This window comes from Salvelinus alpinus, chromosome 16, assembly GCF_045679555.1.
Source record: "Salvelinus alpinus chromosome 16, SLU_Salpinus.1, whole genome shotgun sequence".
Taxonomy (NCBI): domain Eukaryota; kingdom Metazoa; phylum Chordata; class Actinopteri; order Salmoniformes; family Salmonidae; genus Salvelinus; species Salvelinus alpinus.
The window spans coordinates 28,414,360-28,440,119 of NC_092101.1; the positions used below are offsets into that span (position 1 = coordinate 28,414,360).

At 44.1% G+C, this 25,760-nt stretch overlaps 2 protein-coding genes across 8 annotated transcripts; one reads left to right on the top strand and one right to left on the bottom strand.

Moving 5' to 3' along the window:
* Window positions 1-4,409: 4,409 nt before the first annotated feature.
* LOC139541284 (tripartite motif-containing protein 16-like) lies at window positions 4,410-7,482 on the bottom strand. The gene is made up of 7 exons (XM_071345752.1): window positions 6,795-7,482; window positions 6,437-6,532; window positions 6,057-6,290; window positions 5,727-5,886; window positions 5,486-5,527; window positions 5,300-5,368; window positions 4,410-5,184 (listed from the first exon to the last, which is right to left on the bottom strand). The coding sequence occupies exons 1-7, from the start codon at window positions 7,386-7,388 to the stop codon at window positions 4,649-4,651; spliced, it is 1,731 nt and encodes a 576-aa protein (XP_071201853.1). The 5' UTR covers window positions 7,389-7,482; the 3' UTR covers window positions 4,410-4,648.
* A 450-nt stretch (window positions 7,483-7,932) lies between these two features.
* nek1 (NIMA-related kinase 1) lies at window positions 7,933-25,306 on the top strand. Of its 7 annotated transcripts, none has more exons than XM_071345753.1 (35): window positions 7,933-8,044; window positions 8,628-8,776; window positions 8,912-9,008; window positions 9,415-9,512; window positions 9,621-9,704; window positions 9,796-9,863; window positions 9,973-10,059; window positions 10,653-10,707; window positions 12,437-12,637; window positions 12,823-12,895; window positions 13,007-13,158; window positions 13,379-13,450; window positions 13,788-13,847; window positions 13,932-13,979; window positions 15,416-15,496; window positions 15,641-15,867; window positions 15,950-16,072; window positions 16,229-16,331; window positions 16,565-16,639; window positions 17,515-17,610; window positions 17,742-17,915; window positions 18,010-18,189; window positions 18,281-18,340; window positions 18,484-18,718; window positions 18,884-19,012; window positions 19,110-19,280; window positions 19,384-19,602; window positions 19,730-19,835; window positions 20,785-20,861; window positions 20,935-21,158; window positions 22,178-22,350; window positions 22,508-22,827; window positions 22,927-23,060; window positions 23,164-23,296; window positions 24,482-25,306. In XM_071345753.1, the coding sequence occupies exons 2-35, from the start codon at window positions 8,660-8,662 to the stop codon at window positions 24,493-24,495; spliced, it is 4,266 nt and encodes a 1,421-aa protein (XP_071201854.1). In that variant the 5' UTR covers window positions 7,933-8,044; window positions 8,628-8,659; the 3' UTR covers window positions 24,496-25,306. The 7 variants fall into 7 exon arrangements, with proteins under 7 accessions (XP_071201854.1, XP_071201855.1, XP_071201856.1 ...); XM_071345754.1 differs by having other exon boundaries at window positions 18,284-18,340; XM_071345755.1 differs by having other exon boundaries at window positions 17,527-17,610.
* The last annotated feature ends 454 nt before the right edge of the window (window positions 25,307-25,760 follow it).

Genomic DNA, 25,760 nt, shown 5'->3' on the forward strand with positions numbered 1-25,760 from the left:
TTGATTGGACATGATTTGGAAAGGCACACACCTGTCAATATAAGTGTATGTCATAGCAAAAACCAAGCCATGAGGTAGAAGGAATTGTCAGTAGAGCTCTGAGACAGAGGCACAGATCTGGGGCACAGATCTGTGTTGAGGCACAGTGTTGAGGCACAGATCTGGGGAAAGGAAACCAAAAAATGTCTGCACCATTGAAGATACCCAAGAACACAGTGGCCTCATAAATGGAAGAAGTTTGGAACCACCAGACTCTACCTAGAGCTGGCCGCCTGGCCAAACTGAGCAATTGGGGGAGAAGGGCCTTGGTCAGGGAGGTGACCAAGAACCCGATGGTCACTCTGACAGAGCTCTAGAGTTTGTTTGTGGAAATGGGAGATCCTTCGGGACTTTATGCTTGAGTGGCCAGACAGAAGCCACTCCTCAGTAAAAGGCACATGACAGCCCACTTGGAGTTTGACAAAAAACACATAAAGAACTCTCAAACCATGAGAAACAAGATTCTCTGGTCTGATGAAACCAAGATTGAACTCTTTGGCCTGAATGCCAAGCACCACGTTTGGAGGAAACCAGGCACCGCTCATCACCTGGCCAACATGCTATGGGGATGTTTTTCAGCAGCAGGGACTGGGAGACTAGTCAAGATTGAGGGAAAGATGAACGGAGCAAAGTACAGAGAGATCCATTATGAAAAACGGGTCCAGAGTGCTCAGGACCTCAGACTGGGGCGAAGGTTCAACTTCCAACAGGACAACGACCCTAAGCACACAGCCAAGACAACGCAGAAGTGGCTTCGGGACAAGTCTCTGAATGTCCTTGATTGGCACAACCAGAGCCTGGACTTGAACCCAATCTAACATCTCTGGAGAGACCTGAAAATAGCTGTGCAGTGACGCTCCCCATCCAACCTGACAGAACTTGAGTAGATTTGCAGAGAAGAATGGGAGAAATTCCCAAAATACAGGTGTGCCAAGCTTGTAGCAACATACCCAAGTAGACTTGAGGCTGTAATCGCTGCCAAAGGTGCTTCAAAAAAGTACTGAGTAAAGGGTCTGAATCTGGGTCCCCAGATCCTCAAAAAGTTCTACAGCTGCATCATCGAGAGCATCGTGACTGGTTGCATCACCGCCTGGAATGGCAACTGCTCGGCATCCGACCGTAAGGCACTACAGAGGGGATGTTGTACGCACTACAGAGGGTAGTGCGTACGGCCCAATACATCACTGGGGCCAAGCTTCCTGCCATACAGGGCCTATATACTAGGTGCTGTCAGAGGAAAGCCCCAAAAAAGTATCTAAGACTCCAGTCATAGACTGCTCTCTCTGCTACCGCTTGGCGAGCGGTACCGGAGCGCCAAGTCGAGGTCCAAAAGGCTCCTTAACAGTTTCTACCCCCAACATATAAAACTGCTGAACAATTAATCTAATGGCCACCCAGCCTATTTTATTGACCCCCCCCCCCCCCCCCCCCCCCTTTGTTTTTACACACTGCTGCTACTCACTGTTTATTATCTATGTGTAGTCGCTTTACCACAACTTACATGTACAAACTACCTCGATTAACCTGTACCCCCGCACATTGAGTCAGTACCAGTACCCCCTGTATATAGCCTCATTATTGTTATGCAATTTTATTGTGTTACTTTTTACTTTAGTTTATTTAGTATTTTTTTTTTTTTATAACTCTATTTCTTGAACTCCATTGTTGGTTCAGGGCTTGTAAGTAAGCATTTCACGGTAAGGTTGGATTCTGCGCATGTGACAAATAAAATTTGATTTGATTTGAAAACGTATGTAAATGGAATATTTACGTTTATTTTAAATACATTTTCTAACATTTAAAAAAATCTGTTTTTGTCTTGTCATTATGGGGTATTGTGTGTAGATTGATGAGGGAAAAAAACTATTTAATCCATTCTAGAAGAAGGCTGTAACGTAACAAAATGTGGAAAAAGTCAAGGGGTCTGTATACTTTCCGAATTCACTGTATCACTCCTTTCAACGGCGCCCTACTCTGGAGAGGAAAGCAAGTCACAGTTCTTGTCCCCAGTCGTGTGGTGTGGAGCGCAAACTCCCTCTGGACAGCAGAAACGAAAAAAATCGACACAATTCCACTTCAGGTCACTTCCACCAACCCAACATTCCCCAACCTCTTCACCATCCAAACTGACACCACATATGGATCTGCCAGAAGGCAAGGATCCATTCTCTCCAAAACCTCACTCCCACTGGGCCAGAATCATCTTTGTCATCATCAGGACAAGGCTCAAACACCTGCCACCACAGTTAATTCATCCTCACTCTCGTCATGTTCAGTTTCCTTCTGTGGCTCTTCCAAAAGCTCTGTGTGATCCACCACTCCATATTCACTCAAACCATGTTCCACTTTTCTCCTTTTTGTCCTGTCCAACCATCTTCCCCTTCATCAGATCTTCCAGAAGGCTTGTGCGTTCCCCCATTCCATATTTACTTATAAACTCAGCAAAAAATCAAACGTCCTCACACTGTCAACGGCGTTTATTTTCAGCAAACTTAACATGTGTAAATATTTGTATGAACATAACAATATTCAACAACTAAGACATGAACTGAACAAGTTCTACAGACATGTGACTAACATAAATGGAATAATGTGTCCCTGAACAAAGGGGTGGGGTGGTCAAAAGTAACAGTCAGTATCTGGTGTGGCCACCAGCTGCATTAAGTACTGCAGTGCATCTCCTCCTGATGGACTGCACCAGATTTGCCAGTTCTTGAGATGTTACACTACTCTTCCACCAAGGAACCTGCAAGTTCCAGGACATTTCTGTGAGAAATGGCCCTCACCCTCCGATCCAACAGGTCCCAGACATGCTCAATGGGATTGAAATCCGGGCTCTTCGCTGGCCATGGCAGAGCACTGACATTCCTGTCTTGCAGGAAATCACGCACAGAACGAGCAGTATGGCTGGTGGCATTGTCATGCTGGAGGGTCATGTCAGGATGAGCCTGCAGGAAGGGTACCACATGAGGGAGGAGGATGTCTTCCCTGTAATGCACAGCGTTGAGATTGCCTGCAATGACAACAAGCTCAGTCCGATGATGCTGTGACACACCGCCCCAGACCATGACGTACCCTCCACCTCCAAATCGATCCCGCTCCAGAGTACAGGCCTCGGTGTAACGCTCATTCCTTTGACCATAAATGCAAATCCGACCATCACCCCTGGTGAGACAAAACCGCGACTCGTCAGTGAAGAGCACTTTTTGCCAGTCCTGTCTGGTCCAGCAACAGGGGGTTTGTGCCCATAGGCGACGTTGTTGCCGGTGATGTCTGGTGAGGACCTGCCTTACAACAGGCCTACAAACCCTCAGTCCAGCCTCTCTCAGCCTATTGCGGACAGTCTGAGCATTGATGGAGGGCTTGTGCGTTCCTGGTGTAACTCGTGCAGTTGTTGTAGCCGTCCTGTACCTGTCCCGCAGGTGTGATGCTCGGATGTACTGATCCTGTGCAGGTGTTGTTACACATGGTCTGCCACTGCGAGGATGATCAGCTGTCCATCCTGTCTCCCTGTAGCGCTGTCTTAGGCGTCTCACAGTACGGACATTGCAATTAATTTCCCTGGCCACATCTGCAGTCCTCATGCCTCCTTGCAGCATGCCTAAAGCACGTTCACACAGATGAGCAGGGACCCTGGGCATCTTTCTTTTGGTGTTTTTCAGAGTCAGTAGAAAGGCCTCTTTAGTGTCCTAAGTGTTCATAACTGTGACCTTAATTGCCTACCGTCTGTAAGCTGTTAGTGTCTTAACGACCGTTCCACAGGTGCATGTTCATTAATTGTTTATGCTTCATTGAACAAACATGGGAAACAGTGTTTAAACCCTTTACAATGAAGATCTGTTTAGTTATATAGATTTTTACTAACTATCTTTGAAAGACAGGGTCCTGAAGAGTTTGGATATGGGTAAAGCGTTTCATTTTTTGCTGAGTTTATGTTCCACTTTTCTCCTTTTTTCCCTGTCCGCCATATTAACCCCACCTCATGGCCACCTGTGACAGAGTCGGTGGTGTTGGAAACCAAAATATATTTTTGTTGTGCATCATTCCATGCATCTTAAGGATTTTATAAATGAACTACAGTGCATTGGACATTGGTTTGTTAGTTTTCACTTTTGCTGACAAAGAGTGTAATGGACTTGTCGTTTAATGTGAGCCAGTTGTGGAAGATCCTCCTCAACTACTTGTGGGAGGTGCTGGGATTTTCATGTTACTGTGAGTTGCCTAATATATCATCAGTTCTCAACAACTCTGTACCACATTGGAAGATATCTGTTTTATAAATAGATAAAGACTTATAATCAATGTTGTATAAGTCTGACAAATATAGGCCTAATAAATCCTTCCAAATATTACAAACATTGACACAGCTGTTAGCATATTCATGTATTTATTTCATTCTTGCATAAAAGTAGGTAGTATATACCATTACCACTTTTTTCATAAAATAATTTGTACACTTGGTGGAATGCAGTTTAAAACAAATTGCACATTATACACAATTCCCATATTTTTCTCAATGTACAATAAACAGTTTGAAGATACATGTAAACTACTCCTTCTGCCTTGCCCTACTCTTCAAATGGATTGTGTTGTAATCAGCCATTTAAATTTATTTCAGGGGGCACAATTTTATCTTGGACTGTATTTTGATCCAGAAAGCAGGATAGAGTGGTTGAGTGAATGTCGTTTTTACTCTATAGATGAGGGTCATTTTATCAGCAATGTTGTAAAATGCTAGAGTTCCTGCCTTGTGATCCAAGAACAGTCCTATTCTCCTAGAGGACCAAGCAGTTAGTTGAATCTGTTTCTTATTCTCACAGACTTGGGCTATATTCCAGTCCAAACTCCAGGATTGTTCATAAAATTCTAGTAATTTGGAGAATGCATCAGGAGGGCAGAGTTTTTTTTTCCTGTTTATCCCTTTATATGATACAGCTATGATAGCCTGTATTCCATCCCATTCAACCTCCCAGTAACAGCGCCCTGTCAAAGCCTCTCTGCACAATACCACAGGCATGTTATCAAATCTATCTGGGTGGTCAGGATAAGGCAGTGCAAAATCATTCCATCCAGCCATTTTGTTGTCCTTAGAGAGAAGGAGGTTTTTATGTGCAGTGTTTTGGTCCAATGTGAGCTGACAGGCATCTGATGGTAGAGAGAAAGCAGATATGATGAACCAGTACAAAATGACCTGGTCTCTGTCCGTCTGTCCCAGTACAAAACGACCTGATCTGTGTCTGTCTGTCTATACTGTACTTACATTTCAAAAACTCCTCTCTTGTTGTTGGTTCTTTACTCTCCACACACTTGTCTTTTACCTGGGGTAGAGCTAGAGGGATACAGAAATAATTAACTAACTACGATAAATAATGTTACATGGTCTCAAGCTCAGCTGTGATTGTGCTGATGGAATTTTTGTGTAAATGTATGGTGAAAATGGACTCACGTGGACTAGGCTTTGATTCCTGCAGAATATGAATATCCTGTACTGTGGGAAAGAGATATAGACCTAGTGATTATAGCAATGTAGAGTAATTCTATACAGATTCAGATATGTATACAGAAAGCCGTGTTTATTACTTTTGTATTATTATTTTTACTCAATTAAATAAATGAAAGCTATAGATTGGTCAGTGGAGATGGTTTGAATGTAACAAGGGATTTGACAAGTCTGGTTTGTTGCAAACCTTTTTTAGAGATGTTTGCAAAGGCCCCTTTGCAGAAGTCCTCCAATCGCTGTTTCAGCTCGGCCACAGATTTCTTCACACCTTCAAAAGAGACTTGCTGACTCACATTGATGCTGGATGTGTCTTCATATCCAGGGAGGGCTAGGACAGATTGACATCTCTAAAGACACACAGACACACACACAATCTTCATATACAAGTTGGGTCCTGAGTCCTGTCAGATTCAAAGTGAAATAAAGTATCAGGGGCATTCCGTGTGAATTTGGCCCCAATATCATAATTTGTTACAAGAGTCATCGCACCCAGGAGTCTTGTTAATGCCAATATTACCTGGAGGAAAATAATAAAATCTTCTGTTTTTGACAACTGCTCAAGCTCAGTATCTCTCCTCCTCAGCTCTGAAATCTCCCTTTGCAGTTGGTCAACCTGCTCCTCAGCCTGGCCAACAGCAGCCTTCTCCTGTGATCTGATCAGTCTTTTCACATCAGAGTACCACTTCTCAACAGAACAGATTATTTCAGTAAAGACCTTGTCACTGTCTTCCACGGCTATCTGTGCTGAGTACTGTTGGGACACACACACACACAACAGATAAAGGAGCCGTCTCAATTTGAATCAGGCCCCACACTCAGCTCTGAACACTGAATTTATCAGATAATTGGCGCAGAGTTTGAGTTGTCAGCTGTTGTAGTTCTCTCATCAATACTCACTGTGAGAGACTTCATGGCCTGCTTCAACCACAATAGTTCCTTCTCTTTCCTGATGATTATTTGCTTGTATTTCCTGTGTGTCTCCTTCAGTTCTTTCTGTAGAATCAAAATGCTCATGAGTAAAAGGTGCATGTGATTGGAATCAGAGGGCATAAACTTTATTAACTGTTAATGGCACTTTAAACAGTAACGTGTACTGTTTATTCTTTACTGTTTTGATAGCTGTGTGCACTTCGGACTCAAAGTCCTTTCCTGGTTATCAGTGTTGATACTGATGCATAAACTGCAGTTTAATGTGTTAAATTCAGCACTTTTATTCCACATACATTTTCATACACAACATGTAAAAACAGCATACCTGTTTTGCAGTGCCTTCAGCTGCAGCTGAAACTGTTTCATGGCCTTTGTGTACACCCATCAAACACTCATAACAGATACAACGTTGATCAGTACGGCAGTAAACCTCCAGCAGTTTGTCATGCTGAGAGCAGATCTTCTCCTGAAGCTGTATGGAGGCTTCCACAAGTGTGTGTCGTTTTCCAGGGTTGAGTTTGTCATGAAGCTTGAGGTGTGTTTCACAGTATGAGGCCAGACACAGAAGACAAGACTTAATGGCTTTCTGTTTTCTCCCACCACAGACATCACACTCAATATCCCCTGGTTTAGCATAACAAGGAATGCGAGGGTCAGCTTGGAACTCTTCAATCTTCTTCAGTCTTTCCACTACCTCTGCAAACATGGTATTTTTGCTCAGAGCAGGCCTTGGGGTGAAGGTCTGTCTGCACTGAGGGCAGCTGTAGACACCCATGCGGTCATTTAGATCCCAATAGTCCTTTATACAGCCCATGCAGTAACTGTGTCCACAAGGAATGGTCACAGGGTTCTTCAGTAGATCCAGACAGATTGAACAAGAGAATTGGTCTTCCCCAAATAATGCACACGACTCAGCCATTTTGTGGCCGAGAATAATGTATGTAATGTGTATCCGGGCTGGTACGAGAGGAAGTGCAACTATCTGAATTCCTATTGGTTTTGAAAAATGATACTTCCTGTTTCAACTGCACCGCTGAGGGGTGTGGTTTTATCAAGATCTCCAACTGGGGCGTGAAAGACAGCTTCTCTCAGAGAAACTAGCTACAGTACTATTTTTCTTTGCGCCTTATGGTTGCTAAGGAGAACGTCCACTTCAACAAACTCACATACAAACCCTGTACACCAGTTTCCACTAGATAGCACAGCCACAAAGTCAAAATTATAAAAGGATTTATATCGTAAAAACTCATGAAAACAAACATTTGCTTTTTGGTCTTGATTTAAGGTTAGGGCTAGGCATAAGGTTAGCAGTGTGGTTAATTTTAGGTTTAGGGTTAGTTTTAATACATTTTAGCAATAGGCGGGGTTTATGACTTTGTGGATGTGGTAACTAGTGACGACCCAGTACTCCGGCTTACTTTTTGATTGACTGTTTTATTAGCCGCTAGGAACGGGAATTTGGTGGAGTGGACCAATGAAACGAAAGCATTGCACCAAAGTAGTTAGATAGAGAGCGCAAGTGGCATTTTGTGGCAGTACGGAGATCTCTGATACGATGCATCAAATATCTTAGTGGTAAGTACATTTGAGCTAAATTTCTACGATTTCAGAACGTGTGTTGACAGACTGACAACGGAGCCTGTTTTTAGTGGCTGTCAAACTCTCATTCAAATTCACGGCTGGTGTTTTTGAGAGCTATCATTCTCAGCCTCCTCCTAGGTGCCAGGCTGTCAACTAGCTAGCTGCTAGCACTGTCCAGCAGGCCCATCCTCATCATAGCATGGGAATGAGAACTGTTCATGATAATGTAGCCCAACATTGACAGCATTCGATCAAAAGAAGGCACAAGAAAGAGCAAATCATGTATTTTGGGGCGGAGGGGGTAAACATAGAGGGTCTCGTGTAAATTAGTATTAATGATGTAAGCTTTAAATGATGGAAACTTATTACACCTGCACCACTACACTCTACTCCTTGAATCATCATCATCAACATCAATAATGGACAACGAATACAAAGCAGGCAGCCCATATATCCTTACACAGTGGTTTATAGAATAGTACAGTAGCCCAAAGGTAGTTCTTCTGAAAACGTTCCATGTGTGACCACATACTTTTGGTGGTGAGTAAAAAAACGGTGTGTTTTTGTGTCCTACCAGCCCCAGAATGAGGAGTCATCTGTTTCAGAGACATGGATAAATATGAAAAGGTGAGGAAGATTGGGGAGGGCTCCTTCGGGAAGGCAATTCTCGTCAAATCCAGGGAGGATGCAAAACAGTATGTCATCAAAGAGATTGGCATCTCCCGGGTAAGCTACAGAGAACCGTATATGACATAATCACCATTTAGCCCTACATGATGTTATGAAAATTATATTCCACCCATAATATGATATTATCAATGTCTTCCTTTTCCTCTCCCTTTGTCTCACTTTCTATGGCAGATGTCTAGTAAAGAGAGACAGGAGTCCCGTAAAGAGGTGGCTGTTCTGGCCAATATGAGCCATCCCAACATCGTCCAGTACAAAGAGTCCTTTGAAGGTAAACAACAACCTGTGCACCATGCAGTCCAGTGACCCCAGTTCAGAGGTCAATAGTCAGCAGTGATGGCCAGAATGCCTCTATGCCTATATCAATTTTCTTGAGACTTTAGGGTTGTAATATACAGAGCCCTTCACCTGTGGTGTGATTTCTGATGAAGCAACGTGATGAATCTCAGTTGGTGTGTGAGACTTGGCAGCAGCTTCCAGAAAATAAGTAGATTATCTGCCTGGCTCATTAATAAAACTAGAGCTAGACAGACCTCTCCCTCCTGATTCAATCCTGTAGTGTGTGTTTAACTTCAGCCTGGCCAGGGAGATCTAATAATTAGGTTTGTGTGTCTTCTAGCACAGTGTAACACAGACAGGTTGGTTGAACCAATGCTTTCTCTCTGTGCGTTTTCTAGAGTGTGGATGTCTGTACATCGTAATGGATTACTGTGAGGGAGGAGACCTATTCAAGACGATCAACTCTCAGAAAGGAGTGCAGTTCCCTGAGGAGCAGGTAAAACACAATAGAGGCAGGTGAAAATGCCCCCACCCCACAGACAGATTTTTGTCATGGATGGATGGAGGGCATGAACATGCTTTGACTCTGTCTGTATCTTAATAGATCCTGGATTGGTTGGTGCAGATATGCCTCGCCTTGAAGCATGTACATGACCGTAAGATCCTCCACAGAGACATCAAATCACAGGTAAATAAGAAGTTAGAGACCCTGTCCCCTGAATTTTGAGCATATTGTAGTACACATTACTCATCATACTTATATGGTTTGGAACTTTTAGAACATATTTCTGACCAAAGATGGAACCATACAGCTAGGAGACTTTGGGATTGCCAGGGTGCTGAATAGGTGAGTCATACAACATACTAAAGAATCTATCCTGTGTTTAGTGAAAAAAGGGGCAACTTCTTTGCAATGTTCATCTCCATTTCAGTAACTCCACAATCCTCTTTCTCAGTACTGTGGAGCTAGCCAGGACATGTATCGGGACGCCATACTACCTGTCACCTGAGATTTGTGAAAACAAACCGTACAACAACAAAAGGTAACCTGCACCCATGTCTGGTTGAGGGGGCATTGTCTCATGATGGGATGTGAACTTTTAGGATTCTCTCTTTGTGTATGTCAATATGAGTTTGTACCTACCATTTAAAAGGTGCAGAGTTGAATCACCTTAATTGTACAAATTATTAGTTAATTTGTCACACACACTCAGAATAATGCAGTCATTGAGGTGTATGGTGGCCTCTGCCACCATGATTATGTAATGGCGTCATGTATAGCCTTTATGGAGTCAACTTACTGGCTGGTGTACATCCAGAGTCCTGAGCAGGACACCTGTATTGATTCTAACCTATTTAAATATGCATCATGTAATCTAATCAACCTCAGTTACATGAGTCTGTATTTGTCTTAATGAACTGTAGCATGCAGCCTCACACTACAGCAGCCTATGGTTGTCTTCTTGTTAACAGGAGTGCCTTTCTTTCCACGTTATCTAATGTGTAGAAAAGCATCTTTAGCAATAGTGTATGTGCAAAACTGTGTGAGCGAGAATGTAATGTAACAATCCCAGAGAACTTATCCCTCCTCTCTCCATCTGTATGCTCTCTCTCTCTTTCTCTTTCACTCCTCCAGTGATGTTTGGGCCCTGGGGTGTGTCCTGTATGAAATGTGCACGCTAAAGCATGCAGTAAGTATTTGTGTGTGTGTGTGTGTGTGTGTGTGTGTGTGTGCGCTTATTTAGGTGTGTTTTAAGTCAGTAACAGAGTGAACCTGGGGCAGGCACAATACGAACGCTCACTCTCTCCCATATATAATGCATGATGATTCTCTCTGCAGTCAGTTGTGTTTCAGAGTCTTTTTTAATTTAAAACATTTTATTTAACCTTTATTTAACCAGGAAGGGCACATTGAGATTTAAAATCTATTTTTCAAGAGCGTCCTGGCCAAGATAGACAGCACCAAGTCATTACAAAAATTACAGACAAACAACATGAAAAACTACAAGTAATCTAGTAAAAACCATAGAATTCACAAGAGTATAACAAAAATCAAAAACAGCAAATTAAAAACATTGACAGGTCAGGGAATCAGTCTCAAGATCATTCATCAGTGATTTAAAAATTCCAATCAGTACAAGTTCTTCCAGTTTAAAAGTATTTTGTAAGGCGTTCCAAGACGATGGCGCAGAGTACATAAAAGCCCTTTTACCAAATTCAGTTCGGACATTTGGAACAGTTAGCAGGATAAAGTCCAGCGAACGAAGAGAGTACCCACCACATTTCTGAACAATAAAAATGCCCAAATAAAAAGGTAGTAAACCCAAAATAGCTTTATAAATAAAATTATACCAGTGACTGAGCCTACGAGTGACTAGAGAAGGCCAGCCAACCCTGGTATACAAAGTGCAGTGGTGCGTAAGGGTTTTGCAGTTTAAAATAAATCTCAAAGTGCCATGGTAAAGGGTGTCAATTGATCTCAAACACTGAGTGGAAGCATTCATATATAAAATATCCCCATAGTCTAGTAAAGGCATAAATGTAGCTGATACTAGCCTCCTTCTGGCTTCAAAAGAAAAACAGGCCTTATTCCTAAAATAAAAACCCAATTTCCGCTTCAATTTTTTTGTAAGTTGTTGAATATGCAATTTAAAAGAGAGGCCGTCATCAATTAGAATTCCAAGATATTTATATGAGGTTACAACCTCAATCTCCTTGCCCTGACAGGTAGTAATAGGTGAAAGGTTCAGAGGTCTATTTCTTGCTTTAGAAAACACCATTAGTTTAGTTTTGGCAGTATTGAGGCACATAAAGCTTTATGTGCTGATCATATCTGCTGAGTACGTGGTCTGTTTAATTCTAAAAAGGTCTAATAATATTAATTACATTTACATTGAGTTATTTAGCAGACAATCTTATCCAGAGCGACAGTCACTTTAAGAATGTTTACATATTCTGCATTACATCTTATATGAATTCTATTCTACTGTATCTAAGTCTATGCCGCTCTGACATTGCTCGCCTAATATTTATATATTCTTAATTCCATTCCTTTACTTTAGATTTGTGTGTATATGTTGTGAAATTGTTAATTGCTTGTTAGATATTACTGCACTGTTGGAGCTAGAAACACAAGCATTTCGCTACACCCGCTAAATAAGTATATGTGACCTATAAAATCTGATTTGATTCAACTTACAGTAGTGAGTGCACACATTTTCAGACTTTTGTACTGGTCCCTTGTGGGAATTGACCCAACAACCCTGGCATTGCAAGCACCATGCTCTACCAACTGAGCCACACAGGACCACTATTCGTAATGTCAGAAGAGGCCATTAGTGTAATCAGTCATTCCCTTTGGTCGTGTCTGGCCTGCTATTTTAGTTATTAAGGAAGAATACCGTGTGTGTTCTCTCTTAGTTTGAGGCAGGTAACATGAAGAACCTGGTTCTGAAGATCATCCGGGGCTCGTACCCCCCTGTGTCGACCCACTACTCCCAGGACCTACGCTCTCTCATGGGCCAGCTGTTCAGACGCAACCCCCGGGAGAGACCCTCTGTCAGCTCTATCCTCGACAAACCCTTCCTCTCCCACAGAATCTTCAGGTTCCTCACCCCAGAGGTAGGATATACACACACACACACACACACACACACACACACACACACACACACACACACACACACACACACACACACACACACACAGGGTCCCAGGGACTATTAGCCCTTTGACAGTATGATACATACACTGTGAATCTAGTCTTTTCAGCACAACAATATGACGTTTGGTTTTCTCCCACTCAGATTATCGCTCAGGAATTCAGCCATAGCTTCCTCCACAAGCAGCCTAAAGCAGGTGTGGCGCAGGCGGCATCAGGTAAACACACACACCACATAAAATGCTAACACATTTGAATGAATACACATGCCTCACTCTTACACCAAGAACCTCAACTTTGTAATATAGTATCTTTCCTACCCTCTCTAGCCAAGCGTCGCGCCCCTGCTCCCATGCCCCTAACCCCAGCCCAGAAGATCACCAAACCAGCCGCCAAATATGGAGTGCCTTTAAATGTCAGGAAAGCCTCAGATGCAGCCATGAAACCTGCCGAGCGGAAACCAGCCGTCAAACACAAGATGGTTAGTACTGGAGGAGAGCCAGTGACGTCTTTCAGCCTTCTCAACAGGATGATCCTATACTGGCCGTGCATCATTTTCTACTGCCCCTCCACTGAGACAGATCTATTCATATTGGTTATGAATGTGTGTTATGAAGATGTCTGTCATGTTACACCTCAGTGGGGCATGTGTGTGTCTGTGTGTCCTCTGAGTCTGAACCCCAGTGTTATATGTTGCTCAGGCCCCCGTCCCCCTCCCAGCAGCACCCCAGAGGAGAGTGAGTCGAGTGGAGGAAGAGAGGAGGAAATATGAGGTAGCTACAACAGAGAGAGCGCCTCCTGTAACCTGAATTAACCCCTGGATCTCTCCCTCCTTTTCTTCCTTCCATTAACCCACCCACATAAAGTTCCCTCCTGACGTACATCCTTTTTTTTCTTCCTCATCATCACTCATCCAAACAGAGTGCAGCCCCCCACTTCTCCTTTTCCAGACAGTTTGAATAGCCCTCCCTCTTCTACACCCCTCTTTCTCCTAACCTGCCTAAAGAGGGCTCTTTTTCCCCCCTCCTTGTATACCTGTTCTATAGCAGTGAACCTCTTGCGTCTTAGTAAGTTCATGGTTTCATGTTGACTATTGTGTTTACACTACAGGAGGGTGCCAGGAAGAAAAGGATGGAGCTGATCGAGAAAGAGAGGAAACAGAGGGAGCAGGTCAGCTGGGTGTCTAGCATTTGATATACTGTATTACATCTGAAATATGAAACTTCAGATTGTTCATCTTTATTTGTTCTTCAGATGTTTCTGTTGAATGCTGGACAGATGAAGAGATATGAGAGGGAAAAGGTGAGTCAAATCGGATGTTATTTGCCACGTGCTTTGTAAACAACAGTGGTAGACTAACAGTGAAATGCTTACTTACGGGCCCTTCACAACAATGCAGAGAGAAAAATAATAGAAAAAATAACAACACAAGGAATAAATACACAATGAGTAACGATAACTTGGCTATATACAGGGAACACCAGTACTCACCAGTACAGAGTCGATGTGCAGGTGTATGATGTAATTGAAGTACACGGGTACATATGGGTAAAGTGACTAGCCAACAGGATATATAATAAGCAGTAGCTGCAGCGTATGTGATGCGTCAAACAAATGCAAAAGGGGGTCAATGCAGAAAGTCTAGGTAGCTATTTGGTTAACTATTTAGCAGTCTTATGACTTGATGATAGAAGCTGTTCAGGGTCCTGTTGGTTCCAGACTTGGTGCATCGGTACTACTTACCATGCGGTAGCAGAGAGAACAGTCTATGACTTGGGTTCCTGGAGTCTTTGACAATTTTTAGGGCCTTCCTTGACAGTGGGGGTAGTATAACTCCCAGAGTGCTAAGAACCTTGGCGTGATCCTGGACAACACCCTGTCGTTCTCAACTAACATCAAGGCGGTGACCCGTTCCTGTAGGTTCATGCTCTACAACATTCGCAGAGTACGACCCTGCCTCACGCAGGAAGCGGCGCAGGTCCTAATCCAGGCACTTGTCATCTCCCATCTGGATTACTGCAACTCGCTGTTGGCTGGGCTCCCTGCCTGTGCCATTAAACCCCTACAACTCATCCAGAACGCCGCAGCCCGTCTGGTGTTCAACTTTCCCAAGTTCTCTCACGTCACCCCGCTCCTCCGCTCTCTCCACTGGCTTCCAGTTGAAGCTCGCATCCGCTACAAGACCATGGTGCTTGCCTACGGAGCTGTGAGGGGAACGGCACCTCCGTACCTTCAGGCTCTGATCAGGCCCTACACCCAAACAAGGGCACTGCGTTCATCCACCTCTGGCCTGCTCGCCTCCCTACCTCTGAGGAAGTACAGTTCCCGCTCAGCCCAGTCAAAACTGTTCGCTGCTCTGGCACCCCAATGGTGGAACAAACTCCCTCACGACGCCAGGTCAGCGGAGTCAATCACCACCTTCCGGAGACACCTGAAACCCCACCTCTTTAAGGAATACCTAGGATAGGATAAAGTAATCCTTCTAACCCCCCCCCCCCCCCCTTAAAAGAGTTAGATGCACTATTGTAAAGTGGTTGTTCCACTGGATATCATAAGGTGAATGCACCAATTTGTAAGTCGCTCTGGATAAGAGCGTCTGCTAAATGACTTAAATGTAAATGTAATAACCGTAAACAGTAGTTATTTACACTATGTAACGTTATGACATTGCAGTAGTGACGATCAAACTTAAGCATTTAATGTAATGCTCATAGTGACTAGTGAACTTTGACCCCCAGATAAACCGGATCAACCGAGCTCGAGAGCAGGGCTGGAGGCACGTACTGAGCTCTAGTGGAGGCAGCAGTCCAGAGAGGAAGGTACAGAATGACCCCCCCCCCCCCCCCCCCCCCTTCATAATCATCATCTACTGTGGTTTCACTTCATTAGTCTCACTACAGTGGAGATGTTTTATCATCAATCAAAGCTTCTCCTCTCTAACTCACTGTCTTATCTGTCACCAGTGTTTTTTAGGAGGTGGTGGTATGATGGCTGGGTTTGCAGCTCCTGTCCCAGAGCCCCTGCTTCCTGCTCCTTGTCCTGCCCAGGGCCCCACCCCAGGCCCTGCCCCGCTCTCCCCTAGCAGGGGCCCGTATGAACACTACCATGCTGCTCTGGACCAGCTGGCCAAACCTCAGCCCAAAGAGGGTGCCAGAGAGGTATTCACAGCAGGAGGAGACACTCCTGTTAGGTGGGTTCAGCCATCATTTCCTTTGGGTAATTTATTGACTCAGGTGACTGATTGATTGATTGTGTTATTTTGTATGTGTAAGGGGTGTGCCAGCTGCTGCCAGCTCAGTGCTGCCCAATGGCCCTGCTCGTCTCCCAGACCCTGATGCGGTGAAGAGAGAGCTACGGAGGCTAGAGCATGTCACCAAACAAACCCATGTTAGCAGGTCCGTGGTTGGTCACAAACCATTCTAGAAAACATTGCTCTGTCTCTGACTGGCAGTAAAGCTTTGCTTGATATTGGATCATATTTATTAGTTACGATATACAACGTTGTATCAATACTAAGTCAATTAAATAACTTCCTCTCCAACTGTCTCCAGGCAACGGGGTCACGCAGCAGCTGAACGGGCCAATCAGGTTCAGGAGTTTCTGCAGCGTAAGAGAGATGCCATGCTGAACAAGGTCCGCGCTGAGGGACAGCTGGTACGTGTTCTCCTTCCTGCCCCTCATTTCTATACTGCTGCTCACTGAACAATGGGATGGCTCTTTAAAGTCTGTTAAGTTCTCACAAAGGATAGCGGGGTTGTTGTATGGTCATGGTTAATAACCAAAGTGTCGATCTGGAATCAAGGTTGAATTGCATGCTTACCGGAGTTTGGACAAAATGCAGCAAATTTTTATACATGTGAAATGTGGTTGAATTGAACGGTGAACAGGGTGCCCGGCAAAACCTGGCAGCCATCTATGGTCGGTCCAGCTACAGCAGGCCCAAACCCAACAAAGAGGAGGAGGTAGGAGCCCAGCTCTCAGCTCTGGATGTCCAGCCGGCCTCACCCCATCTGATCCCTCACTCATAACAACATGCCTGGGTTTGGCTTGCCCTCTTCAGTTGTGTCTGCATGACACTACACTCAGACACACCCCCTTAAAGGAATAATCCACTTAAAAACTATCTTTTGTATTTCGTTCATTAATCGACTGTTTATACAGTCCCAAAATGTTTTGCATGTCAGCAATCAAGTTTTCAAGATGGACTTTCAAAAGCAAGTTGTCACTTGCCACATCATCATGATGCAAAACGCTCTTGAAAACCTGATTGCTGACTTTCTTAATATTTTGGGACTGTATATTTTTTGATTGGATTATTCCTGTAACTCTGCAGTCAAAGTCACCCAGCAGCACCTCCCAGTGTCCGACTCCCTTTACTGCATGTACTGTGTCACCAGGTGTGTGTCAAAGCACAAGTGTGATTCAGACCTCATACATTTGGTGCACCAGTAATATTTTTTTTTCTCCCTTTCCATAACATATATTTTTGTGCACATTATATGTTGTCCCTTTTTTTGAGCATTTTTAAAAAATGAAATAAATTAATCTCAAGTAACTACAGTGTTTCCTTTTTAGGTGTTTGAGTAACTCAAGCTTTGTTTTTATATATTGCACCAATATCTTTCTTGCCGTGTCAAGTATGTGGATGACTGATTTTACGTCGGTTCTTACATGTCATTTGTTATAGGAAACCATTTTAGTGGATTATTTTGTCATCAGTTTGTGTATGTTGTATAGCTTTGTGTCATGATGTGTAACCTGTGTGAGTCTGATCCGTGCTGTAGCCTCTTAGCAATATGTGAACTCTTTGTTTTGCGTGTTAGTATAACTTCTGCAGTTATGTTCTCAGGAGTACCTGTCCCGGCTGAGGCAGATCAGGCTACAGAACTTCAATGAGAGACAGCAGATCAAAGCACGCCTCAGAGGAGTGAAGGTATCCTTCCACCCTTTTAGAACACATCAGCATAACATCCTTTTAATCAGCCTCTGAACTTCTGTCATGTTTTGGCATTTTTGTTTGCGGGTAATGGTGACATCATCTGGTTGTTCGGGTGGTCAATCCAGTACGACAGTGATGGCTCAGACAGCAAGGAGTCCTGTGAGGAGACAGAGCTGAGGAGAAAGAAGATTGAAGCCCTGAAGGCCCAAGCGCAGGCCCGTGCTGCTGTGTTGAAGGAGCAGCTAGAGAAAAAGAGGAGAGAGGCCTATGAGAGAGAAAAGAGAGCCTGGGAGGATCACGTAAGTCCCCATACTCCTCAAGCTCATCTGCTACAAATGTACAGCATGTGTAGGATTAAAATCACTAACATTGATTGTGGTGTGTTTTTGTCAGCTTGCAGCTCGAGGCGTGAAGGTTGGCATGGTAGCAGGAGGTGTAGCAGTAGAGCTAGCTCCTCCCCCTCAGCCTGGCCCCTCCCTCCCTGTACAGGACGTTGTAGCTAGAGCCCAGCCTGCATCCAAACCCTCCACCACTGTCATCTCCATGACTTCTGCTCTGAAGGACGTTGGAGCAGTCAGTAAACACTTAAAGCTTTCACAGTTATTTTACTCCATTATTCAATTTTTATTACACATGCTTTTTTTCTCCCATTTGTGTCTCCCAGCAGCTTGCGTCTGTGCAGAGCTCTTTTAAAGATGACTTACCTAAAACGGACGTCATTAAGGTGAGTTTGGTCAATAACTTCCAATACAGCACAGTGCTGCTTCACAAAATGACTATTTTACACTGAGGCTAGTTGGTTGCAGTGCCTTTTGGTTTATAGTAAGACAGTGACTATATGTTTGGTTTTATTGGTGATTTCTTCAGAGTGAGAAGAAGGAGATTCTCCGAAGACTGAATCAGAACTTGAAGGCCCAGAGCCCTGAGGAGGAGGTGTCAGCCACACCCCCAGAAGTACTATGCCCCACCCCCCAGCAGAGCCAGCCTATCACAGAGGAGAGACCGTCCTCTGGTGGGGACAGGAAAAAGTGGGAGGCTGTAGCTCCGTCTATTCTCTCTGTAGCTCAGCAGACTCTAGAAGAAACCTGTATCAGAACGACTGGTGAGTTATACCATCTGTCTCCTAGAACCGGACTCTTAAACAGAATCTTGTTCGCTATAGAAAGGACTAGGACCTGTTTGAATTGCTGGATTGACGAGAACCGTGGATCCTTACTCTCACCCTTTTGATTCTGAGCTCCATCTCTCTTGCTCTCCTTCTCCCCAGGCTCTCAGGCTCTGTCTCCAGAGGAGAGACCGCCCTCTGGTGGGGACAGGAAGAAATGGGAGGCTGGATCTCCGTCTATTCTCTCTGTAGCTCAGCAAACCCTAGAGGATACCTGTATCAGGACCGCTGGTGAATAACCTAGATGCATGCATTCCAGCACAATATCTCCTACATCCAGACTATATCTACATGTATACTAATAGATATCTGTTTGTGCATGTTGTAGAACAGACAGTGGGTGAGGTCATTCGGATGGATGTGCTACAGGACGACGCCCCTAGAAAAGCATGGGGGCGGAGCCCGGATTCTCAGGTGCTGAGAGTTCTACAGGAGGCGGAGCTTCAGCCTCTTACCCAGCTGCTGGGGAATGTCAACATCTGTGAAGAGAAACACACTGGCGAGTCCTTAATTTACCCACCAACACACACTTACCATTACCAACCACATTCCGTACAGACTCAACGTCTAAGTACTAATGATTCTGATTGGTTCCCATTCAGACAACGTGAATCAGACGGCTAAGATGGTTGGTGTGAGTGGAACTAAGGAAGTGATGCATTCAGAGGCAAGCCCACCTGCTGTGATGTCTGTCGTTAAGAACACAGAGGTCGAAGTTCAGGAAGAGGGTACGATCTCAGTAGACGTGACGGGTCAGGAGAAGAGGCAGGCTATATTAGAAGAGATGCTAAAGACCCCACCCAAACCGATAGAGATGGAGGGTGAGTGAGTGGGTTACATACTATACAGGTTGTCAGATACTGACACTCTTCATCCAGAGACATGCAGTCAGTGTATTATAGAACACCACCTAAATCACTCAGTTAGATGTTCTCTTGTTCTCTCCAGATCCAGCAGACTTGGAGTCAGTGGTCCTGGAGGAGGGCCCAAAGCAGGCCTCAAATTCCCCAGCTGGAGTAGTGCAGGCCTGGGAGAAACGAGCCCTGCCGCTGGGGTGAGGGTTTGCTGGCTCCCCACTGGAGCTGGATTACAGAAATCTAATCCAAGAATAGGTTTAGTTAATCAAGACCTAATGTGATTTTCATTGCCATAAATGAACATTGGATTAAAAACCTGTACCTTTAGACTAATATGTGACTTGAACTGTAATGAAGCTTAGCCATAATATTGAGTGTTTAATTTATGTAACTACATGTATCCTAAAATGTAATCTACGTAATTCCCAGAAGCAATTATAATGAGAGCACCATAAACAATAACTAGTAATGCTGCGCTCAAGTACACAGTTAAAATATGAAATATTTTATGACGTATTTCCTATTCAACAAAACTGTATGAATAAGGCTTGAAATTGCTCATCTGCTTTCTTAATATAGTATAATCAAATTAGAAAACCACTAACTATAAGATTTGTATGTTTAGTGTTCAAGGTCTCTCTTGATCAAAACATCCGCCCCCCACTGCTGTGAACGTCACACAGATCTCTATCTTGGCTTCCAAAACTAATTAGGAACTCATCTATGACAAACAAAGTGAAATTATTTTAGATTAATGGCTATAAATCAACATCTGAATGTGCTATAGGGATGAAATAACGCTCTCCTGTTGCACTACGATGTAAGGATTGCAGGCAATTGCTTTGTCAGTGGCTGGTACATATGGTTCAGCCAGGAGTTGATGGACAATTGGAAGAGAAAATTAAATGGTAGGAGTGACATCCCAGCTTCAAGTGTTTTCAGATTTCACATCCTAGATTTCACAAAAATATACTGTGTCTGTGGGAACCAGATCGATTTATAATTGAAAATGTCGGTCGGAACTGGTACCAGAACCACGCAGGTCCCCTAAACAGGGGTGTTGACATCTAAGTGGTTTTAAGAAATGTTCATGAAACTCAATTATCAAGAATGATGTCTTGATTTTGTATATCACTCTCCTATTAGGCCACCAGAGGGCAGAGTAACACCAGCAGAAACCAAAGATGTTGGGGAGAAAGCAGAGAAGCAACCTGAATCCTCCGGTAAGCTGAGAGAGACACTTCTAGAACTAAACTGCCTTTGGTGTCCCATACTCACCTCCCTCCCTCCCTCTAGGTATAGCACCTGTGTATGAGGAACCTCTGTTTGTGAAGCTGTGCTCCTCGCCGGCCCACCGCCGTACTGCAGCTCTGGTTCTTATGTCAGCCCAGTCGTCCATGGAGGACTCGTCCTCTTCTCTGGCCTCACGCTCACGCTCCGTCTCTCCTCTCCGCTCCAAACACCACAACGCCCTCCTCATCGGCCTCTCCACCGGCCAGTTTGATGCCAACAACCCAAAGGTGAACAACACTTCTCCTCAAGGAGACTGGAGATAAGAACTAAGGAGAATGAATGGATGTGGAATTGCTAAATAATTATGAATAACTAAAAACATAATCGCACTGTTATGGTGACCCTGAACATCCTCTTATTATAGAACACAACACAAATAATAAGCATTTTCTCCTTTATAAAATGAACAAACAACATCTTTCAGAGGTGAATGAAATTGTCTGGTTAATTTCTATCAGCCAGTATTTTATATCAATCACATGACAAGATCTGTACTTCCATCTAATATGATCTTTTATTCTGTCCTCTACGGTGATGTTCAGCTGTGGTAGATGTTTAGGAAATGTACTCTGACCATTCGGCCTGTGCCTGGTGAAATGTGGAGGTTCTGTAGTATTTTTAGGTTTTGATTCAGTCTTTATTAATGAAGGGCTTTGGAATGGAGCCAGTCATATTAATCACATGGTCTGGAAGAAGGCATGATGAGAGAGACTATTTATCTTTCATAACATCCATCAGGGACGGAGGAGAGAGGTGCAGAGAGAGACAGGCGAAGCTCCCTGTTGTTTTTTGTAGGGATGGGTGTGTCAGAGTTCCAACTTTGATCCGTGTGTGTACTCTGGTCCAGCTTTGAGCCCTGCATGTATGTGTTTTCAGCGATGGCTCTCCCTGGACAAAGCGTTATTAATGCAATTCTTCCACATCCCTGATGTGTCATCATACCAGAGGCCACTCCACTGGCCAGCCTCACGCATGTACACACACCTGGCACACATGTCCTCGAACATGCTCCAACTGACACCTCAACTGGCCCCAGGTTAAAGGCATTTTTCACATACTACAATTTGATTAATTTCCTTGATCTTCTGGGCACCTGACCTGCACTACAACTTATTTATGGCAACAAAAAAACTAATCCTGGTGCAAACTTTAAAAAAAAAAGTAAAGTTGGTGCTAAAAATATGCATCTGTAATATTTATTTAGTCATGGTGGGTGTGTGACCGGTGCTTTACTGTTTGTCCTCAGATGCTGCGTACCTGCTCTCTACCAGACCTCAGCAGACTGTTCAGCTCTCTACAAGACGCAGGAGGGGCCAACGGGGCGGTTGCCCCTGACAACGACAACAATCTGGATATAGAGGACATGGAGGAAGAGGATGAAGAAGAGGCCAAAGAGGATGAACAATCAGAGACTGAAGAGTAAGACACTAATTGCACTACACATGCGCACACACACACAATGAGTATATGTATAATACATAGAAACCCAATTTCACTTCTCTGTGTTTTGTGGAACATGCTTTGTGCAGTTTGAAAACATGACATGCTATGAGTACTATGAGCTGTGTTCTCTCAGTGTGTATGAGGATGATGACTTGAGGGAGCTAAGGGCCTCCATGGAGAGACTCCTGCAGGAGGAGCGCAGCGAGGAAGATGAGGGGGGATCTGGCTCTAACTCTGGTAGTCCTCCAGAGGAAGAGGGAGGCGATGGCTTTAACGGCAACCCTGCTGAGGATGAAGATGATGAGGAGGAGCTGAACGGGATGGCTGTGGATGAGGAGGAGGGTTCTAATGGGAGTCCAGGTGATGAAGAGGCAGGACACACACTCACCAACGGACTGGAAGAAGAGGAGCACCACAGCAGTGAGAGCCAGCTCAATGAAGAATGGCAATCGGGTACATTAGTAATCCTTCCTTCATCCACATGCACAATACTGTAGCTACAATGCATGCAGCCAGAAGCAGATTGTCAATAGGATTGTGTGTGAACAACAGATGACAGTGGTGAGGAGGAGGACGGTGCGGCTGAACAGCAGGACAGCATATTCAGCCGTCTGGAGGAGCTGCGGTTTAACCTGGAGCAGGAGATTGGCTTTGAGAACTTTATAGAGGCCTACAACAAGATCAAGGTATGGATGGGACCTGCTTACCCTCTAGAAGTCATTCATTATCTATCATACAGCAATTACACATGGTCATTGAATTTTCATGATGTCATTGTACCATTTAAAGGCAATTCATGAAGATGAGGATGAGAACATCGACATGGGCCCCGACATGGTACTGAACATCCTGGGGACTGAGCACCAGCACCTGTACCCCAACATCCTTCACCTGGTCATGGCTGATGGAGCCTACCAAGAGGGTTAGTATCAGAGTCCTTGTTTTTCTCTCTCTCTGTGTGTGTGTGTGTATCCCACCTTCTCTTATTCCCCCTTTGTTTTGATGGATCTCTTTTCCCTCATGTTTAAATCACGGTCCCATACGTGTTTTTCTATTAATTGTTGTGTTCAGCCAGTGTGCTGATTCCCTCTTAAACAGGTTTTCCCAGAGCGCTAGACTGCGTGAGCGAGCCAATAAACCCTTTAATCTAATCTACCCAATCCTATTCTCCCCTCACGCCCCACGGGCTCTACTCAGTCACTTAGGGACTATGTCGACGTGAAACACACCCTAAAGACTGTCTGTCTGTCTCCCCCTCACTCCCCCGCCTCACCCCTGTGCCAAGTCAGCTGTCAGACTCTGGGAGAAGGGAGGGGAGAGGGAGTGTTTCATTTGTGTCTGATGGAACAGAACGGAACTCCCCCAGGACATGAGAGCAGAGGCTTCAGACGGCTCTCAAGCTCTCTCTGGACTATCTCTATGCTTTCTCTTTGTTGTGTTCTCTCGAACACTTGTCTTTCTCTCCCTCCTTACCACTTTATTCTGTCTAGATGACCAGTACTGGTCTGTTTGTCTCTAACAGCCTTGCTCCCTCCCTTTCGAACCATTTTTATTTGATCTGATGTGTGACTCAAGCCCTTCCATTTAGGCAGAGAGGGTCATGTTAATGGAACCAGGCAGGATACTTTCTCTCTGTGAAGCTGAAGGCTTCTGATTTCAAACTCTTTTTACTCTGCTGCTTGAAGTCTGTCTGTAATGGGAATTAGTCTAACCTGTCGCTGAAGATTAGAGCCTCCATTGATTCTTAAAGGGTTACGTGTCTGAATGGAGTGTGTTTGACTGTTGGGCCTAAGGGGGTGATCCTGCTGAATGTTGTGTTATGGTCGTTTTGTCTTGTAGGGTGCCAGATTCACACCTTTATAGTGTTCAGGGTTTAAGGTCACTGACTTGGGATAATGGAAATGTGAATTTAGTAATAAAGACTGCAAAAGTGATGTGCTCAGCTTTTCACCCATCACCTCAGATTTAAGAAAGCTGATTTGACCTGGGGGCTCTGAGTGTACTCAGCCACTCTCTCATGCTACAGCCTATCTAATGACTCATTGGTTTTAACATGCATCTTCCCATCTCTCTCTCTCTCTCTCTCCATCCCTTCTTCATCTTTTAGATAATGATGAATAGGGGATATGCGTCCAAGCCGCTGGCAGCTTCTGACAATCTGCTAGCCATCTGATGTCTTCCCAAGGTGCACTGCATGTGGTAGACGACTCTCTGCGTGGAGGGTTGGGGCCATAGATGGATCTGGGAGGGGTTGAAGCCAGGCTCTGGCACAGTTGCATGATTGAATAGGCTATCTAGTACACTGATGTCTGTATTTCCTACTTCCACTTCAAACACCTGACTCACTCTTTTTTAACTTCATGTTCATATGAAAGTGCATTATCAAGTAATACTTTCTGGTAACCAAAGTTAAATGGAAGGTTTCGTCAAACATAAATCTGTCTGTATCTGTTGGAATATATTCATGGACCAGCACCATATTAAATGGTCAATTTAAAGGTCAAACAGGTGATTGTACATTTGATATTCCCAATGCTGGGGTTAGGACCACCCGGTCACCATCCTCACAATACAAACCAGGTCAACTTCTATAAACATGCAAAACATATTTTCCATAAAAACCTGTTGGACCTCTTTTTTTTTTATTACTTTTTCATACAGCTAAATGTTATCTAATGCATTTTCACATTTCTTACCTGTTCCGTTAACCCAAAAATATGTGTTCAGCTCAAAAGGAAGATGACTTTTTGTTTAAGGATGTTGGCATGGTAGCAGCTGCAAGGGACTGCTACTTGTTGGCTTTATGTCAAGTCAGATTGTTACTCTGTTAAGAGAATTGTAAAGATATAAATTACTGGTAATGATATCGATTTTAAAGCGTTATTCTTATTTGATAATAAAGGAAATATTGTAAATAAATGCTTTTTTCTAATCTTTGTTTTGATTTAAGTCATGTTTGGTGTTTTACTGTATGTATTTTTGCATGTGTGCGTGTCTGTGTATGATGACTCTGCATAGATCCATTACACTGAAGAAGGACTAACAGCAGGGTTACATTTCAGACTGCTGCGTTTTCAAAAACCTTCCTTTTATTGTGCTTTTCTCAGAAGTGTGTGTGTGGTGGCTGGTGATAATTGTAGCTCTTGCACAATCAAACTTTGCCAGCCACTGTATGAAGGATCGCTATGTTGTAATACTGCATGTGGTGAGCCCTACATCTCTACAGGCAACTCTCTGGGGGTTGACTCACTGAAGGGGGCAGGAGGGGCCTGTGTGGCCCTGTGTTGTCCTGTCCATCAGGAACCACTGTTCAGCTGCGATCATACAACAGTGGGAGAATCCTACTGTGGATTTCCCCTGACCCAAGGCATACTAAATGACAAAAT

What these genes read in the sequence shown, in the direction of transcription:
- LOC139541284 (XM_071345752.1), bottom strand. Translation starts at nt 7,388, where the DNA reads ATGGCTGAGTCGTGTGCATTATTTGGGGAAGACCAATTCTCTTGTTCA. An exon ending in AGGCCATGAAGTCTCTCACA is followed by an intron (nt 6,291 to 6,436) that starts GTGAGTATTGAT and finishes GTGTCCCAACAG; the next exon opens with TACTCAGCACAGATAGCCGT. An exon ending in ATTTTATTATTTTCCTCCAG is followed by an intron (nt 5,887 to 6,056) that starts GTAATATTGGCA and finishes GTGTGTCTTTAG; the next exon opens with AGATGTCAATCTGTCCTAGC.
- nek1 (XM_071345753.1), top strand. Translation starts at nt 8,660, where the DNA reads ATGGATAAATATGAAAAGGTGAGGAAGATTGGGGAGGGCTCCTTCGGG. An exon ending in TCCGCGCTGAGGGACAGCTG is followed by an intron (nt 16,332 to 16,564) that starts GTACGTGTTCTC and finishes AACGGTGAACAG; the next exon opens with GGTGCCCGGCAAAACCTGGC. An exon ending in AACCTGTATCAGAACGACTG is followed by an intron (nt 18,719 to 18,883) that starts GTGAGTTATACC and finishes CCTTCTCCCCAG; the next exon opens with GCTCTCAGGCTCTGTCTCCA.